General features: G+C 41.0%; 2 protein-coding genes across 2 annotated transcripts; both read right to left on the bottom strand.

Moving 5' to 3' along the window:
* Positions 1 to 13,615: 13,615 nt before the first annotated feature.
* On the bottom strand, positions 13,616 to 14,705 carry LOC116221198 (zinc-binding protein A33-like). The gene is made up of 2 exons (XM_031571158.2): positions 14,684 to 14,705; positions 13,616 to 14,166 (listed from the first exon to the last, which is right to left on the bottom strand). The coding sequence occupies exons 1-2, from the start codon at positions 14,703 to 14,705 to the stop codon at positions 13,616 to 13,618; spliced, it is 573 nt and encodes a 190-aa protein (XP_031427018.2).
* A 275-nt stretch (positions 14,706 to 14,980) lies between these two features.
* Positions 14,981 to 16,154, bottom strand: LOC122133001 (TBC1 domain family member 5 homolog A-like). The gene is made up of 2 exons (XM_042708153.1): positions 16,010 to 16,154; positions 14,981 to 15,507 (listed from the first exon to the last, which is right to left on the bottom strand). The coding sequence occupies exons 1-2, from the start codon at positions 16,095 to 16,097 to the stop codon at positions 14,981 to 14,983; spliced, it is 615 nt and encodes a 204-aa protein (XP_042564087.1). The 5' UTR covers positions 16,098 to 16,154.
* Positions 16,155 to 17,386: the final 1,232 nt, after the last annotated feature.

Raw genomic sequence — 17,386 nt, 5'->3', positions numbered from 1 at the left:
TTTTAAGGCAGCTGCTATGGATTATACACTAAATAAATTGCGAAATGAAACAAAAACGCATCACAGTTTAAGTTTTATTAGTATTGATTGATTCACATCGATATGAATGGATGACATGACTAACTATGAGTAACGTTTTTTGTCGAAGACGACATAGAGAATGACGTCTTTGTGTGTGGAAGTCGTTGGTTTGTTTATTTACCAGGTCTTGTTGTCCACACACACAGTGAATGATGGCAACCGAGATCATTGGGGTTGTATAAATGTTCATCTCCTCACCTCTTCCAACTGGACCCGACCAGCCAGGCCGTCTTCAACAAATATTTAGAAATCATACTAGGGCTCAGGTCAGCCATCAGCACGATAGGGCATTGAACATTTCATATTTAAAATATCTTAATAAGAAGTGAAGTCAGCATGCCTGCTTCACATGATGTAGAAGTTCGTTTATTGACACATATTTTAAGGACAGCCACAGCGCTTTAAAACGACGTGTTTATAAGTTACATACAAAAGTGAAAGATAAAAGGCGAGAGAATTGCCAAGTGTACCTTCTCATTATGTAGGCTATGTGTGTTAACTCCACTTCCCAGGTAGGCTACACCTGGCGATTCTCTCGCCTTCTATCTTTCACCTTCGAATAATTTAACTTATAAACATGTCGTTTTAAAGCGCTGTGGCTGTCATTAAAAGATGTATCAATAAACGAACTTCTGCATCATGTGATCTGTCTTTTTCGCCACTGCTATTGAATTGCCAACTGATGGAGATAATTACCAAACACTGTTAATGACTTTATAATATATGAATCAAGTGCCTTGTTTTAATAAGTATCTTATATGCTTTTCTCTTAATAGTGACATGGCTTTTCTGTGTTCCTGTGTATATGTGTAACTTTGATTAACTGGCGCCACTGATTGTTTTCTCGACCCTGAGAAAACACAAGAAGCTCGGACGAGAACCTTGTTTTGAATATGATTGTTAAACACATACGGCGTCAGCATTAGATAAATCTAAGTATATAAACTCTGTGCGATGTTTGTGAAATCGCTCACTTTCATCCTTGTGTTGTGAGTGAGCCCAATTGCAATTGTTCTTATTGAATAAATATAGGCTACTGATTGACAAGCTCCGGAGTCCTGAGGTAAATAGGGTGAATTTTCACCTATCACCAACCTTTGTATTTCGTGTAACACATGTATTCATAACATCAAGGCTTTCGCCCACTACACTTTCATGCTCCGGTAAGTTTTTTTCCTTTGTCCCGCTGCAATAAATATGCTTACTTCACTCAAAATAAAACCTACAGTTCTGGCAATTGCTTTGCAACACGCACAACCATTGGGGAACCATTTATGTATCTGCAAAGAAGTCAGATAAATTGCAACATACTACATTCTCAGAGGATGTCATTCAAAAAACGTTTACTGCGTCTGTTTGGAGAGAACGCGCGCTAATTCACTTTCATATTCATTTTTCGCCACTTCATGTCATCCATTCATATCAATCAATACTACCTAATACAATTTTAACTGATGTGTTTTTGTTTCATTTCGCAACTTATTTACTGTATAATCCAAGACAGCATGTGCCCGTTTGTAAGTATTCCACATTTGATGTAGGCTACTGTCAAATCAGAAAGAAAATCAGCTGTCACTCTATTACCTGACCAATAGGCTACCTTTCAAACTCGGTGATATTCACAACTAATTTGTCCTTCATTCTACCTAATATGATTAAACGGCATATGTTATTATGTATTACGTGAGGCAAGCGTCAGTAGAGTTTTGTTCGGTTATCTGCCCTCTCTAGACTGATTACTGACCAACCAAGCATGTCAATTTTCTTTTAGGTTGATTTTTTGGTGGATCAGCTGTCTTTTTTGCCACTTGTAGCCTACTGAATCGCCAACCTTTGTATTTCGTGTCACAAATGTATCCTAACGTCAATATTGGCCTTTCACCCACTTTCCTGCTCCGGTAAAAGTCCCGTAAGTTGTCCCGCTGCAATTAATTCGCCGACGTCAATCAAAATGTTAGCACTATGATTCCAGGTCACATTTTCATCCCGGTCCCCCATCTAATGTTAATACAGTGTTGTAGGATATAAAGGTCTTGCTCCTATAATGTATGATGTATAATGGAGCAACAGGTTACAGGGTGGATGTGGCAGATAAAGAAAGAGAGCGCCAGATAACCGAACACAACTCTACACACGCTTGCCTCACGAGTGCAATACCAAACTTCATCATATTTGATAGAATGAAGGACACATTAGTTGTGAATACTATTACCAAGTTTGAAAGGTATTGGTCAGGTAATAGCCGAGTGACAGCTGATTTGACAGTAGCCTACTGCTGTGTGTTTTAAACAAATGAAATGTGGAATGTTTACAAACGGGCACCTGCTATCGTTGATTATACAGTAAATAAGTTGCGAAATGAAACAAAAACACATCACAGTTAAAGTTGTATGTCTACACAGTGGCATACCACATAACTATCGTCGGACAATAGCCTCTGAGAAGGTAGTATGTTGCAATTTATGTGGATTTGTGGACACCCTTCACATCTCATCTTTAATCCTCCGATTCATGCATTCATTTCAACTGTTCTATCATCTGAAATATCACGGTATGTCGAAACAAACCTTGATTCTAAACAGAATATTCAGTAGGGGAATGGGAATAGATCAGAGCAGTTTCTTTTACCGCGTTTGACAAATATGCCCCGATTGTTGTGCAAGTGAAGTCTCCTGCAAATGGGATATATTCTCCCCATGAATTCGCGGTCATTTGAACGTCCTTATAGCCTACGTGTTTAAGGAGGGGTTGTAAATGTGCTCATGTCTTCGGACCTCTTCTGTTATGTTTGTTCATAATCAACAAGAATAAGTTTGTGAGACAGTCTGCAGGATATTCATAAAAAAACGTGTCATTAGTATGAACAGTTGAGACATTGACTCCGTCGGGCTCCGGTGGGTTTGGACAATATATTTGAATGGCTGTCGGGCTAGATCACTATTCTGTCAGACACGGGCGGGCTCGGACAGAAAAATTGGCCTGATCCACATTCCATCGGACACACACTATTCTTGCTTATTCATGATTCAAATTCTTCTTGGGCTTAACTTGGCTTTTAAAAATGGCGGTATCACGCTATGAAAACCGGAAATGTGAGACTCCAGAAAGGATGTAGTCATCAGACCAGCAGACCAATCACAGCCTTGCAGGCTTGTGTAGGCTTGTGTAGATTTTTGACGCGTGGATAGAAAAAGGGGTTGACGCACGCAAGGTGTGAAAAAGCTTGCAAGGGGCTTGCAAGAAGCTTGCAAGGGGTGAAAAAGCTTGTGTATCTGTCCGTTTTTCTGAAATCGCCGAAGTATGAATCGGCCTTAATGGTGCAGCAGTGGAGACAGGGGATTTTGACATACAGGAAGGCGATGCTCCCACTCCGGAGGGGGATGACCAACCAGACTCGGCCCAAGCTTCAGATGATGAACCTGATATGCAACCTGTGAATACCCGCCCACAGAGAGAGCGGCGTCCGCCAAGGATGCTGACATATGAGCAACTGGGTAAGCCATCTGTGGTGGGAGCAGGCATAAACAATTTGCAGATGAACTATGGTAGGGTGACCAGATTTGAGTTTGTGAAAAAGAGGACACGTCGTTGCAGGACCCTGCCATTTTGGAAATCTTTTTCACATGGAGATGACCCCGCCCCCTCCCCCGCGACGAAGTTTTGACATATTTTTCACATGCAGATGTCATGTACAATTGTAAGCAATGCAACTAGTGGGGGGGGGGGGGGGGGGGGGGCAAGGTGCTCAGTGTTGCCAGATTGGAAATGGCGTATCATATCAAAGGCTCAAAATGATCGTATTTGGAGGATAATTATCATATCTGGCAACACTGGGAAGGCGGTCGACCAATGACAGTTAGATCTACAGTCAGAGCTTGCGCAAGAAGGTGGAATGTAAGGGAGATACCCTTTCCAAAACGTGTCAGGACGTAATAACTAAATGAAGCCTGTGGAACTAGTTGATTAAGGGCACTCTCTGTTTTGACGTTCCTCTTCCTTTTCTTCCTCTCGTACTTTGGCGACGTCATTATTAGGGGTTGGGAATGGGCACTGACGGGCTCTTTAAGACAGGCATATATACAGATACCAGGGGTCCTTAGCCAGGTAACTCGTCTATGCTGCTAGCTTGGTTTGTGCGAGGCCGCGTTGTGGGTGCTGTGGTTCGTTTGAAGGTACGTTTGAAGGTACGTTCGAAGATACGCTTTTCCGGTAGCCTCTCAGTCGATTTGTGGCAACTTATTAAGTGGGTTTCTGTTTAGATCGTGTGGGAGGGAGCCAAAGCAGACGTGGCTGTGAATCATCTTCCGTAGCGGCATTATGATTGTTGTGATTAACTAACGCCACCACAGGTATGTGAAATCACGCCGATGGTCTTTTGAGTGCCTTTTAACTCTGGCATCTTATTGGCGCCGTATGTTTTAACTATGGGAAGCATGTCATTGGCATTTAACCCGGTTCACCATTACACTGCCCATTTGTGGGTCTCATGAACATTGTATGTTGGTGAATGTGAACTAGATTGTGATTTATTTATTAACTCATGTAAAGGGATATGTGCAATGTGTATTGTGTAATGCAAGCATTTTAATGTGTGTTTGTTTGTTCGCAGACCGACGCAGCTTCACGTTGCTGGCTGCTGTTCTTTTATGATTGTATGGTTTGTGTGCGTGTGTGTGAGTTTACTACTCCGAGTGACGTGGTTTGATTTCCCCTCTAGCCTGGGGACTGTTTGTATGTCCTGGTGAACGTGCTGTGAGTCCCAGGTTAGAGGGGTTTTCTCTTTCTTTTGTGTTGTACCTTGTCTAACCCCATAGTCAGCCCCGGTACTGGTCCAGCCACAACACCTTATAGGCCCAGGGAAGCCGGTCTCCATAGTGTGAAACTTCACCTAGTGACTAGTGTTGCCTTGCTGTGTATTCCTTAACATATCTGAGTGGTTCACTTGAAGTTTGTAGTGTGTTGCCTAAAAAGGGTTGTGTGCACCTATTCACGTGTGGTATTGAGACCGTAGCTTCCACTAGCTTCCTCCCCTAATAAGTGGGTGGACCGATTACCCGGCGGCTGTTACTATTCCCTTTATGTATTCCTTGACCACGCTGTACAACCTCCTTCATGGAATTTAAATAAAGAATATACTTTTCTAAAACGTACCTGTGTCTGTACACTCATTGGGACAGAGTTCCCCTTGCTCTGACACTAGCATATTAGGAAGATCAAGGGGTGGCGTAGTCAGCTGTACTAGGGGGCGCTACATAAAGACCCAGAGAAACACAAATATCCGACGAGGCAATTTTGGAACCCCTTCCGGTTGATGGGAGACAATATGGATTGCTGACAGGCTAGATTCGTCACGACAGACAACATTATAACATAAATTAACAACATTCTGAAGAATTTTTCCTTTCTGGATACCACGGGCGGTTTGTCCAAAAGGGCGATTTGGGCGACACACTGCCAAACGGGAGAAGCAGATATTTTTCTGTCCCCTTCTATCATTGGATCGTCTGATTTGCCTCTTAATGTCATTGTCCAATCAGGCTAAAGTCGTGCTTCAAATGGTCCAGGCCCATTTTGGGGCGATTTTGGGTGAAATGGAAATCGCCCCGACCTCTCTCATTGACTCTAATGTTAAATCCATTTTTTTCACAAAACAGGGCTCTCAATGCATTCTCTTTGGCTTCCGGGAGGGCTCGGCCCACCATGCTTTCGTGTTACGTAATACGACGTATAAGCTAGGGTGACCATATTTCAGTTCGTGAAAAAGAGGACACTTCGTCGCGGGGGAGGGGGCGTGGTAGTGTATAGCTTACAGAAGACCCCCCCCCCCCCCCCCCCCACAACGAAGTTTTGACATCCTTTCCACATCCAGATGTCATGTGCTGTTGTAAACAATGCAACTAGTGGAAGCGGCAAGGTGCTCAGTGTTGCCAGATTGGAAATGGCAAAGTATCGTACAAAATGCTCAAAATGAACGTCTTTGGAGGATAATTATTGTGCATTTGGCAACACTGAGAGGGCGGTCGACCAATGACAGTTCTCTCTACAGTCAGAGCTCACGCAAGAAGGTGGAACGTAAGGGAGATACCCTTTCCAAAACTTTAAGGGTGCAAAAACTAGTGAAAGACCCAGAGAAACACAAATATCCAACGAGGCAAAACCACAAATGTTTTTGAATCCCTGCCGGACGCATTTTTTAGGTTTCGAAAAGAGGAAATGTCCGGGTAAAAAAGGACGTCTGGTCACCCTATATAAGTGTATAAGGACGTTATACGGCTTCGGTCAAGGCATATTCTGTGAAGATGGCTAATGTTCAGTGCAACAACTCGATTCGCTCTTTGAAAGAAACTCCTCTTAGTCGCCTCACTAATGAAGATACTGTCACTTTTCATAGGTTCCACAGTGTGAATGCTCGCTTCTATGGTTGGTTTTGACTAATATATTGCCCCCTTCTTTATGTTGTTACTGGACATAGCATGTGTCGTTTTAAGCTATGTTACATCATACAACATTTGAGACATGTGAATAATGAAAAAGTGGGATAATGTATTGTGGAGCCACGTCATTTTTAGGTGGAGTTTGCATGTTCTCTCCGTGTTGACAAGGGGTTTCCTCCACTATGAACCCCAACAGAAAAACATGCAAAAGAACAGAACTCTCTTCATCCGTCCCTGACCAAGATGGACGGTTCACTTCACTTGGTCCCAAAGCTGCCCACTGCTCCTTGGGTCCTGGAGGAAGGACAGTCCGGAATCGGAAAATGCAGAAGGCAAATTCACGCGACCTCGGCCTGCGTGTGTCCTGTGTCGCCAAAATGTCACAAAACTTTCTCCAGCTCAACCAAGATAAAACAGAGGTATTAATCATTGGTGAAAAAGCCGAAAGAGAGAAACTATCTGCACATTTAAAAACACTAGCACTTAACACCAAGCACCAGGCCAGAAACCTAGGTGTCATATTTGATTCAGATCTCAATTTCGAAACCCATATCATATTGCTGCTGCAAGATCATTACCCATTACTCAGACAGTTTCAGATCTTATTTTCCAGTCTAGCACAAACTAGAATATATCCATGTACCTTAAACATATACAATCAAGACGAAGACTCTGTTCCGTAAAATATGCTTACAATTGCTCGTAATTGTAACGCAACATACAATGATCTTATCTCGGAATAACAAATAATTTGTAGGCCCAACATTTTAAAGTCTTCACTCCTGCTAACTGGCCAGTTTCTGATCACTTCAGCCTTATGGACCATCAGGGTTCCAGCCTCTGTGGGAAAATACAGCTCTTCTATACTGGTCTCAAGTGTGAGTTAAATAGTATGCGTAAACACTGTGTGTATAGATATTGACATAAGCATCAGATTGTAAAACATTTCTGAAATTGTGCTATACTAGCCTCAGCTAGTAAAGATCCTCTTTCAAAACACCCGTTATGACCACAAGCACTTCTATTCTCTTGGGATTTATATCTGAGCGGAAAAAATAGATCTGTGGAGCAAATGTCCAATCAACAGCTCAACCCGCGTTGAACCAAATGCTCGTGGAGTTCTCTTATAGAGCCCGAGTGGAACTTTGCTAAGTCCGTGGAGCCTGGTGAGGTCCGTGGGGTGTTTTTTGGAACAGGGGAGTTACTCCGATTTCTGACAAAACACCCGAGTTGTCTATTTCTACACAGGGGGTTGCCTGTTAGAAATTACTGTAATCTATTGCCAATATTTCCCAAGATCAGGTAAGCACTATAAATTAGAATAGCACTCACCAAAATGCTCTGCCACCTGGGGTGATGAGGTATCTTACAGCAGCTGAAATCTCAGCAGAATCCAAGAAATGTATCTCAGTGGAACCTCCATTAACTGATAGTAATTTTTATACCATATATTTGTTTGAGACTCAGTCTGAGATATGATCAGTCCAGGAAACAGGTTTAATCTTGTACAATGATGTGCATCAAGGGAGAGAGACAGAAGTTTCACTCAAAAAAGATTCACTTAAGAATCTTCTAATCAGCCATTGTATATATGCCCTCTGATTATGAGAGATGTTACCCCATAGTTCCATCCCTTCATGAATATGTATCAGATTATTATCTTGGAGACGGGAAGACTCCGAACCATTTACTACCCGGAGACAATGGGTTGTGTGAACAGCTGAGACCACGTTCACACCTCCCTCAGGTCATTTCCTCTATCCAAAGAAAAACACCAGAAGTCTTACATTTTCCCTAAGTCCAAATAAAATCAACAGTTACAACTAGATATAAAATGCATTGGATTATTGACTATTGTACATCATTATTAACTCTAAACCATGAGTTCATGAGTTCCCCTTGATAGGTGAAAATTCACCCTAGTTACCTCAGGACCCCGGAGCTGCATATAAGTATATTTATTAGACAAACAACAATTGCAATCGGGCTCACTCCCAGCACAAGGCTGAAAGTGAAGCAATGATAAACACATTGCACAAGGTTTATATAGACAGAAGTTGAGCGTTCAACAGGGATAACCACGTGGTGGATTTCTGACGCTCGAGGCAAGGATGGAAGTTTTGGAAGATTGGAAGAAGCACAGTTTGTCCTTTCTTATCACTTCTGGTCTAAACATGCTCTTGTACATATGCAGACTAAGTGGCACCTAATAATCTTAGTTACACACACGCAGAAACACAGAAAAGCCATGTTCCTGCTTTCATAAGCACATGATTCATACAAGGAATATATTAATACAAGGCACTTGATTCACATATTCTTAAGTCATTAACAGTGTTTGGAAATTATCTCCATCACCCCTGATTATAAATGTATATTTACAAATTCATATTCACCAGAGGGTTGAGGACTTGGGCCTACCAAATTCTCTCTAGAGTTTGAAGTACTGCAGGGAAACTCACCAGTGTCTGTTTCTTAATGTTTGTCCATAGAGGGTCTGTTGACTTCATCAGGGGCTACATGTCGATAGATGCCCTCAGTCATCTCCATTCTGCCCTGCTCTTCTCTACCGGCTGTTCAGATGATCATGAGATCTTCTCCACTCTGTCTTGTGGAGAGTCACTGTAGGAGAACAGCAGACACACAGTGTTTGGCCCATTTTATACTCTTAGAAACATGGATAGAGGAAGTCCCAGCAGCTGACATCAGCAAAATACATTTACCATCATCCCTTCTGAACATTCATGAGAAAAAGGAAGTTTCTTTTGTGGTTGATGCAGCAATCTGTCTTTATTCCAGTGATGTGCAGTAACGAAGCACGTGGAACATGCTCTGGATTTTTTCACCTCCTAGGCTTTAAATGTATATGAGCTAGGCTTCTAATACAAACAGGTCTGGCAATCAGGTTTCTCTAACCTGTTGCCTGAGATGGTTCTCGATGGCCTTCCCCCATTCCATACTATAATTGGTTGCAGTCACTTTCACCTCAGTTTGTTTCCTGACCCCAGGTGTCTGAGCAATACCAGCGTGGGGACCTTTCCTTTGATACCATGATAAGATTACCTTTTTGGATATTATGTATGTTGGCCAACCTTTGGTGGTCACAGCAGCTGCTCGATCATGAATCTCATTTTCACTCACAGGATATACTGTCATTGCTTACAAGTTCATGTTCAGACATTGACGGACACATTTTATGATTATGTTCAGGCCCTCTCAATGTGTGAGAAATGACTTCACTTGTTAAGGCAAGCGGGCATCTTGTGTGTAATGTAAGTGTTACAGGGGTGGAAATTCCCTTTTCTGACATGGGCGTTGTGGTGGAAATGAAAAACTAGATAATCTGTGTGTGTACTATTAACCAGCAATATAATCACCAGTATGGGTATAACCTTAGTAATCAGTATAATCACAAGGATATTCATGATAATAAGCTGTTAAACCTACTGCACAACCACAGCATGAGCTACACCACTGATAAGACTTTTGTGTGTGTTAAAACATAGAATGCTGCAGTCCTACACACACTGGGTAGGGGATTCCCCAAAGGCTGTGGGGGATCTTCCTGCAGGCCCAAGAGTCTCCCCATCCCCTTGGACACTGGCTCCAAGTAGAGGTTGAGTTAGAACGCATGTGTCAAACAGGGTTAAGATTCAGCCAGGTAGTGCAGGAGCAGCCACGACGAGAGGCCTGCTGAGAATGGTGTCCAGCATTGGGCCTTCACAGCCTCTAAGAAGACCATGAGTATCCCAACAAGGGGGGGGGGGGGGGGGGGATAGAAGATTTAGGGTGACATCTGATGTATATAAGCCACTGCAATCTTTGTATTGCCAGTACTGTCTCGAGACATGCTCAGGTGTGTGCTGTTGGTTTTGGTATCTGACTGAATAAACCTTTTTGCTTCACACTCTGCCGGTCTACTGGGCTTTTTGAGAACTTTCACTAGAAGTAACTAGAACTAAAAGTTTTAACCAGATCAGAAGACTGTATGTTTTTCCTATTATCAAACTACAAATCTGACACGACAGTGTGAATCATCGACTGTATATAAAGTCTCTATAAAGTCATTGGTGCAAATGATCAGAGTCAGTGAAACAGTGGGTTTTCAGTATGTCTGCATACATGTCTGTATGTCTGTTCCTGGGTGAATCCATTAGTAATTATTCTGCAGAAATACACCACTTCAGTTGTAAAGGTTCAAAACTATGTAACTACATTCAAATTGCTCATGCAAATAAAGTTAGCAGCATCAAAAAATGTAAATTGAAGAGGTTAATCATTTATTTTAGATGGTCCAGTTGTTCCTACTCTGTGTAGAAACGTACAAAAACAAGAACATGTAATTGTATAAAAATGGGATTAATTAGGCTAACATGGATAGAATTCCGTGAGGTTTGGTTTAGAGAGGGCACACGACTGACCTATTGATCAAGGGATTTTCTTTGTCACTGTCAGCCTAGTTCAGACCTACACCATTTGACACATTTTGTACTCTTAGAAACATGCTTGGACCTAATATCTTGAAACTTGAATTAAGTTTCAGATCAATGCTTTTGATCAGAAGAATAAAAGAACTATTTACAATTTACACTGAGTTTTATATGAACTTGAAACTTGAATTGTGCAATTGTGAAAGGCTAAAGAGCTCAGTCATATGATATGCTTAACCCCAGATGTGGCATTCTCTCCACAAGTTCCCTTTTGCATGTGTGGGAATGCAGCATCAATCCTATGTATAAAGGAACTGGTATCTCCTGTGAGGTCTTATGTCTGGAAAAAGCTGCTGTGCCTGCTGTCCGCTTGTGCTTAATGCTGTTCAATTTAAGCAACTGAGCAATTGCAGGTGCTGCTGACGAAAATATTCTAGACTAGGAGGGGAAGACAGAGACAAAGTGATTGCGTAGTTGTACTTAATGAATATGGTGATGGAGGAACATTGTTTCCACAGCCATCTGCATTTGCGGTCTGCAAGGCATGTCAGGACCCTGGACACGCTTTTCCACACTCATAGAAACAATTATTTACATTGCAGGTAAAACTAGCAGAGAGTATGGGGTAGAATAAGTGCATGACAGGTTGGTGGTGGTGGGTAGTTGTAGGCCGTGGGTTTCTGCAAGTAAGTCAGATGGAGATACTTGAGCGTGTGTGTGTGTTCGTGTTTGTGTTTGTGTGTGTGTATGTGTGTTGAAGTATGAGAAACAACATATCACAAGAGAAGATGCCAGCGCTGGAAAACGTTGAGTGTCTGGAAAGGAAGGCCACCCACATAATGATCACAAGGGACCTCATTCTCGAACGCAGTTAAGAAAAAGTTAAGAAGAAATTTCTTCTGAACTCCACCTACTAAGTTCCCGGGACAATTCTGGCATTCAAGAAAGTGTTCTTATCTGGGATTCGTTCTTAGATAAGAACAGGATTTAAGAATGCGGAAAAGCAGTGGTAGATAGGCCAGATTAGAGTGTGCCCATGTTCTTAAGTGCTGAATTTGTGAGAAATCGTTGGTGATTGCGTTCACATCAATTCTACAGACATCCTCAGATTTAAATAATTATAATAATAATAGATACGAGAATATTTGTATCATTAACAATTACATTTCAAATGTATAGTCATGATTCTACGAGGCATCGTGATGTCCTAAACTAAATAAAAGCGCTACACGAACACTGCAAATGGCAGTGACTAAATACATAAGCACTAAACTCAATCACATGGATATAGCCATAGTGGAATAGAATGGACACATCTAAATTCTGCAACAGTACCTCCACCTCTGCACTGGTGAAGTTAGGTCTGCGTTTACTGGACTGGTGCTCGCTTTCCGCTTTGATATGATTCTGATCAGTCTCAAGTTGCTTTCGCGTTGCCTGACCTGTGTATTCTGCACATGTCTCTATAGTTGCATGCCCTTATAAGGAGCTAGCGAGGTGTATATGTATGCAAATTCAAGTGTACGAGAACGCACGTTCAACTTAAGAATCAGTGCACAACTAAGAACACGTTGGCGGTTTAAGAACACATTTCCAGTCATTAATTCGACAGGGATCTTTCTTAGTGTTGGTCTTACGAAGTTCGTAAGATATTTAAGAAGACACTTATTGTAACTGGTCTCCAACTGGGATTTCTCTCTATTCAGGTTGTTGTAACTTGTCTGGAACTGAAGGGAGGTCACATGGTTTCATTGTACAGGTCACTAAGGTAACTGACTGACTAAAACTCCCCTAAAAAGTGAAATCTAAACCAGTTGTGTTCAAAAGGTTCAAAAACTACATTAAATTGCTCATACAAATGAAGTTGAAAAGCTTGTGTGAATAATTGCATTAAGGTCGAAAAGATACATGCAATGATAATTACAATTTTAAATGGCATAAAGAAACTGTACATTGTAAGTAGTTGCATTTAACGTATGGAAAAAAGAACATATTATTATATATAAAATGGGATTAATTAAGATAACATGGATACAATTTCATAAGGTTTGGCACTCGACTGACCCATCGATCAGGGATTTTTGTTTGTCACTGTCAGCATAGTACAGATCCTCACCATTTGACACGTTTTGTACTCTTAGAAACACTTATGGAGGAAGAAGAAGAATCACGTGTTGCTGTATTTTAGTCCCATTGCCTAGTTCACATGTAGATATCATTATTTAATGTCAGTGTAGAGTACAATTAAACCAGCACTTAACTTCTTTCACCTATGAGAGTTGTTTCTCTCTGCATTTTGGATGACATTCTTATGACAGTGAAAATTAGATGAAATGGGTGCATTTTTGCCACCTAGTGGTGGATGTGAATATTGGATGGAAGTCAAGTCAAGTGAACTTTATTTGTGTAGCACATTTAGAAACAACAGGAGTTGTACCAACATGCTTTACAGCTGACGTAAATACATTGATAAAAATATGTGATCAGAGGTAAAGGAGATTAAAGAAATGAACAAATAAAGAAAATTAAAAAAGAAGAAGAAAGAATGAAAACAAAATAATAATAAAGATATTAGAAATTCAATAGAAGAGCACGATTAAAAGTGATGAATAAAAGCAGTACAAAATAATAAAACATAATAAAATACCAGCAAGTTAACATTAATACAAGTCATTTGGGGCATGAAATTGGAGTGATGATCATCAGAGGAGGTGAGTTTTTGCCACCATCTCTAGTAGATGGACAAATAAATGGAAAGATGTTCTCCTTGAAGGAGACACCTCGGAAAGAGTACATCAGATTCCATCTGTCTGCATCATAAAAGGAGACCAAACCTGCCTCATAATCCACAAACACCCCCACCCTCTCTGGCTTCTCTTTGAGGGAGAGAAGAACACGAGGAGTATCAAGTGCCTTATACTCATCTCCATTTCTCAGCCATATTGACCAGTCTCCATTCTCAGGACTCGCGGTAATGTCTCCCTTCCTGTTAATGGACTCTCTGGCTACTCCTAAATCCCATTCAGTCTTCCCACTGACCTCAACCTCATAGTAAAATCTACCAGAGGTGAACCCCTGCTTTCCAAGAACACAAGCAATAGGATCAAAGCGCTTGGGGTTGTCAGAGCGTTTCTGTGATAAGGTACCATGCCTCACTTGTTTCCCATCAGCAGACAGGATGAGGAGGTTGTGAGCTGTATCAGGATCCAGAGTCACTTCCACTGCAAGAGAGTAAAACACATGACAGTATAGTTGCAAGCAGCGACCATCAGGTTTTGTGAGGCACCCAAACTGGCAAAAGATTGGAGGACTTGACAGCTTCAAGAGTATAGACAAGACATTGGCACTTTAGAAAATGTTAGCAAATTGGGTAAAGCATGAGTACAATAAAAAAAATTGGGATTATTTAGCTCTTGATATATCGCTATATGTAAAAGTAACCAACCAAGTGTAAGTATACCACATTTCCGATTTGAGCTGAAACGGTTCTTGAGATAGTGACATGTCAGTTATAGCGCCCCATATGGATGATTTTTTACAAGATGTGGTGTTTGTCCAAATAATCTTAAAAGTGAGTGTGAGTATCAAGGTTTGTTCATTTGAAAAATAAGAATCTGAACAAACGAAATTGAGCTATTTTGCCTTCTTACAGATAGTTGTAACAAGCACATTGCTATCATTCCAATATACTAACAAATTAAACGAAAAGGATGTTTTCATGGCCATGCCAAGACATACCTGCATACTTTGTAATCTCCATTCCTGTGTTAAAGAAGGGAAGAAAATTCTTTAGATATGTCCCTCAGTTGTATAGTCAGCTTAAAACTAGTAAGGAATTTAAATAAAAAAACATCTACTGAAATGTTACAAATATCAATATTTAAATTCCCTTACAAGGGTGAATCTCACTGAATAAAAAACTGAACAAAAAACATAACATCCTTACCCCCTTTAAAGGTCAACAAAATATTTGCAAAAGATGTACTTTCTATTTAGATGATCCTTTTGAAAGTGAAGTATCCAGTAACACATCCGTTAAGTATGAAATGATACAACCAGTTCTGGACACTCACTCAGGTTACAAAGTCTCTCCTGCAGTTTATCCTTCTCAGCAGCCATGGTGTGGAATTTGTCCTGCAACTGGGATTTCTCTTTAGTCAGGTTGTTATAACTGGTCTCTAACTGGGATTTCTCTCTATTCAGGTTGTTATAACTGGTCTCTAACTGGTATTTCTCTTTATTCAGGTTGTTGTAACTGGTCTGTAACTGGGATTTCTCTCTATTTAGGTTGTTGTAATTGTCCTGCAACTGGGAATTATCTCTGCTGAGATTGCTGTAACTGGTCTGCAGTTGGGAGTTCTCTGTTTTGAGGTTGTTGTAAGTAACCTGTAGCTGTTGGTATTCTATGGTCATGTTGTCGTAACCTGACTGCATCTGTAGTTTCTCTTTGTAGCTGGTCTGTAACTGTTTGGTCTCCATCATTCTGAAACTGAGAAGTGCGATGGCAGACAGTAGGAGAGCACACAGCAGACCCAGACACACAGCAGCCCTCTTCCAGGGTCCTAAATATGGGAGAGAGTTAAATAAATAAAGTATTTCGTCTGAATACTATGTCATAGGCACTACATGTACGGCAAAATTCCAAAATTATTGTGGTTGAAAATGCTAAAAGACTGTTGCCATCATATAAAAGAAGACAATATTTTGTTTTCATGTATGTTTTCATAGCTCCTAATTTACTCTTTTACTTCTCACCTTCCTGCTTTTATTTTGTTTCATCACCAATGATGTCTAATATATATTTTTAATTATAACCATGGAACACAATAGAACTCAATTATAATTAAATTTTACTTCAAAAGTTTACCTGAAAACTAAAACGAGCTGCTAATCATGAAACAAGGTCAGCGCTCTTAGCATTTGTAATCTTTGCAAGGATGAACCATAAGTTCATGAGTCTCCCTGATTATAAATGTATATTTAGAAATTCATATTCACCAGAGGGTTGAGGACTTGGGCCTACCAAATTCTCTCTGGAGTTTGAAGTCTTGCAGGGAAACTCACCAGTGTCTGTTTCTTCATGTTTGTCCAAAGAGGGTCTGTTGACTCCATCAGGGTCTAATTGTTGATAGATGTGCTCAGTCATCTCCATTCTGCCCTGCTCTTCTCTACCGGCTGCTCAGATGATCATGAGATCTTCTCCACTCTGTCTTGTGGAGAGTGACTGGAGGTAAACAGCAGACCCCAAGTGTTTGGCCCATTTTATACTCTTAGAAACATGGATAGGGGAAGTCCCAGCAGCTCACTCTGATTTATAAGAAAAAGGAAGTTTATTTTGTGGTTGATGCCACAATTTGTCTTTATTCCAGTAAAGTGCAGTAACTGGCCCCAGGTGTCTGAGCAAAACCAGCGTGGGGACCTTTCCTTTGTTACCACGATAAGATTACCATTTTGGATATTATGCTGGCCAACTTTTGGTGGTCACAGCTGCTGCTTGAATATGAATCTCATTTTCACTCACAGGATATACTGTAAGTTCATCTTCAGACATTGGCGGACACGTTTCAAGTTTATGTTCAGGCCCTCTCAATGTGTGAGAAATGACTTCACTTGTTAAGGCCCCGTCACACCATAACGTTCTTGTCAACATTCTATGACTTTAGAGGAAACGTTGGTAATCGTCCACGGTCGCTGGTATAGCACCAGAAGAGCGTTGTGTGAAAGCTGGTGAACGCTGTAATCGTCAGTAATCGGCGGTGATCGGCGGAGAACGCTGGTCCGAAAATAAATGTTTGAACATGCACAAAAGTTCTCATGAAGTAATTTAAACGCTGGAGAACTTTCGTGGAACGTTTTATTAACTTTGCACGCGTTTGGCTATCGTAGTCAGTCGTTGGGTAGGGTAGACTGAATACAGTTGATGCACCCGAAATAACGTATGTGCGCAGCAATCCTGAGACGTGATTTTTAGTTTGGACATGCCTACTAATGTCCTCTTTGATCCCGGGAAATTTGAGCACCTAACCCATCTCTCATACAAAGATATTGGCGAAAGTTTTTTCACCAAGGGAAGATCTTGATTTTATCATGTCCATTATATAATTAATATGTTATTAACCATACGTCATCAACAAACGCAACTTACATCATTGCAAACGTTATTCTGTGCACTATAAATCTACATATTCCATGCTATCATGTCATGCAAGGTCATTGCAGAATCTAGCGAAAAGCGGAGTGGAGGGTATATATGCTTGCTTGAGCCCAGCGTGAAGTAGATGTAGGCTACTGAACTTGAACATAGCTGAGCACTGTTATAGCTGATGCGGTTCCATGGCAGATGGATATGATATGAAGACTCTTGTGACATGGACAATGTGTGTGGATGTGTTGATGTTTTCTAATAATAAACATTAAGAAATACAAATTCAGTGTCAAATT

This window comes from Clupea harengus, chromosome 7, assembly GCF_900700415.2.
Source record: "Clupea harengus chromosome 7, Ch_v2.0.2, whole genome shotgun sequence".
NCBI lineage: Eukaryota > Metazoa > Chordata > Actinopteri > Clupeiformes > Clupeidae > Clupea > Clupea harengus.
This window is presented reverse-complemented; position numbering and strand designations above follow the sequence as displayed.

Bases quoted from the DNA above. Each gene is read 5' to 3' on its own strand.
- LOC116221198 (XM_031571158.2), bottom strand. From the start codon at position 14,705: ATGGAGATTACAAAGTATGCAG. The intron at 14,167-14,683 runs GTATGTCTTGGC...ACTCTCTTGCAG, and splicing joins GGAGATTACAAAGTATGCAG to TGGAAGTGACTCTGGATCCT.
- LOC122133001 (XM_042708153.1), bottom strand. From the start codon at position 16,097: ATGGAGATGACTGAGCACATCTATCAACAATTAGACCCTGATGGAGTC. The intron at 15,508-16,009 runs GTGAGTTTCCCT...TCCCATATTTAG, and splicing joins ACATGAAGAAACAGACACTG to GACCCTGGAAGAGGGCTGCT.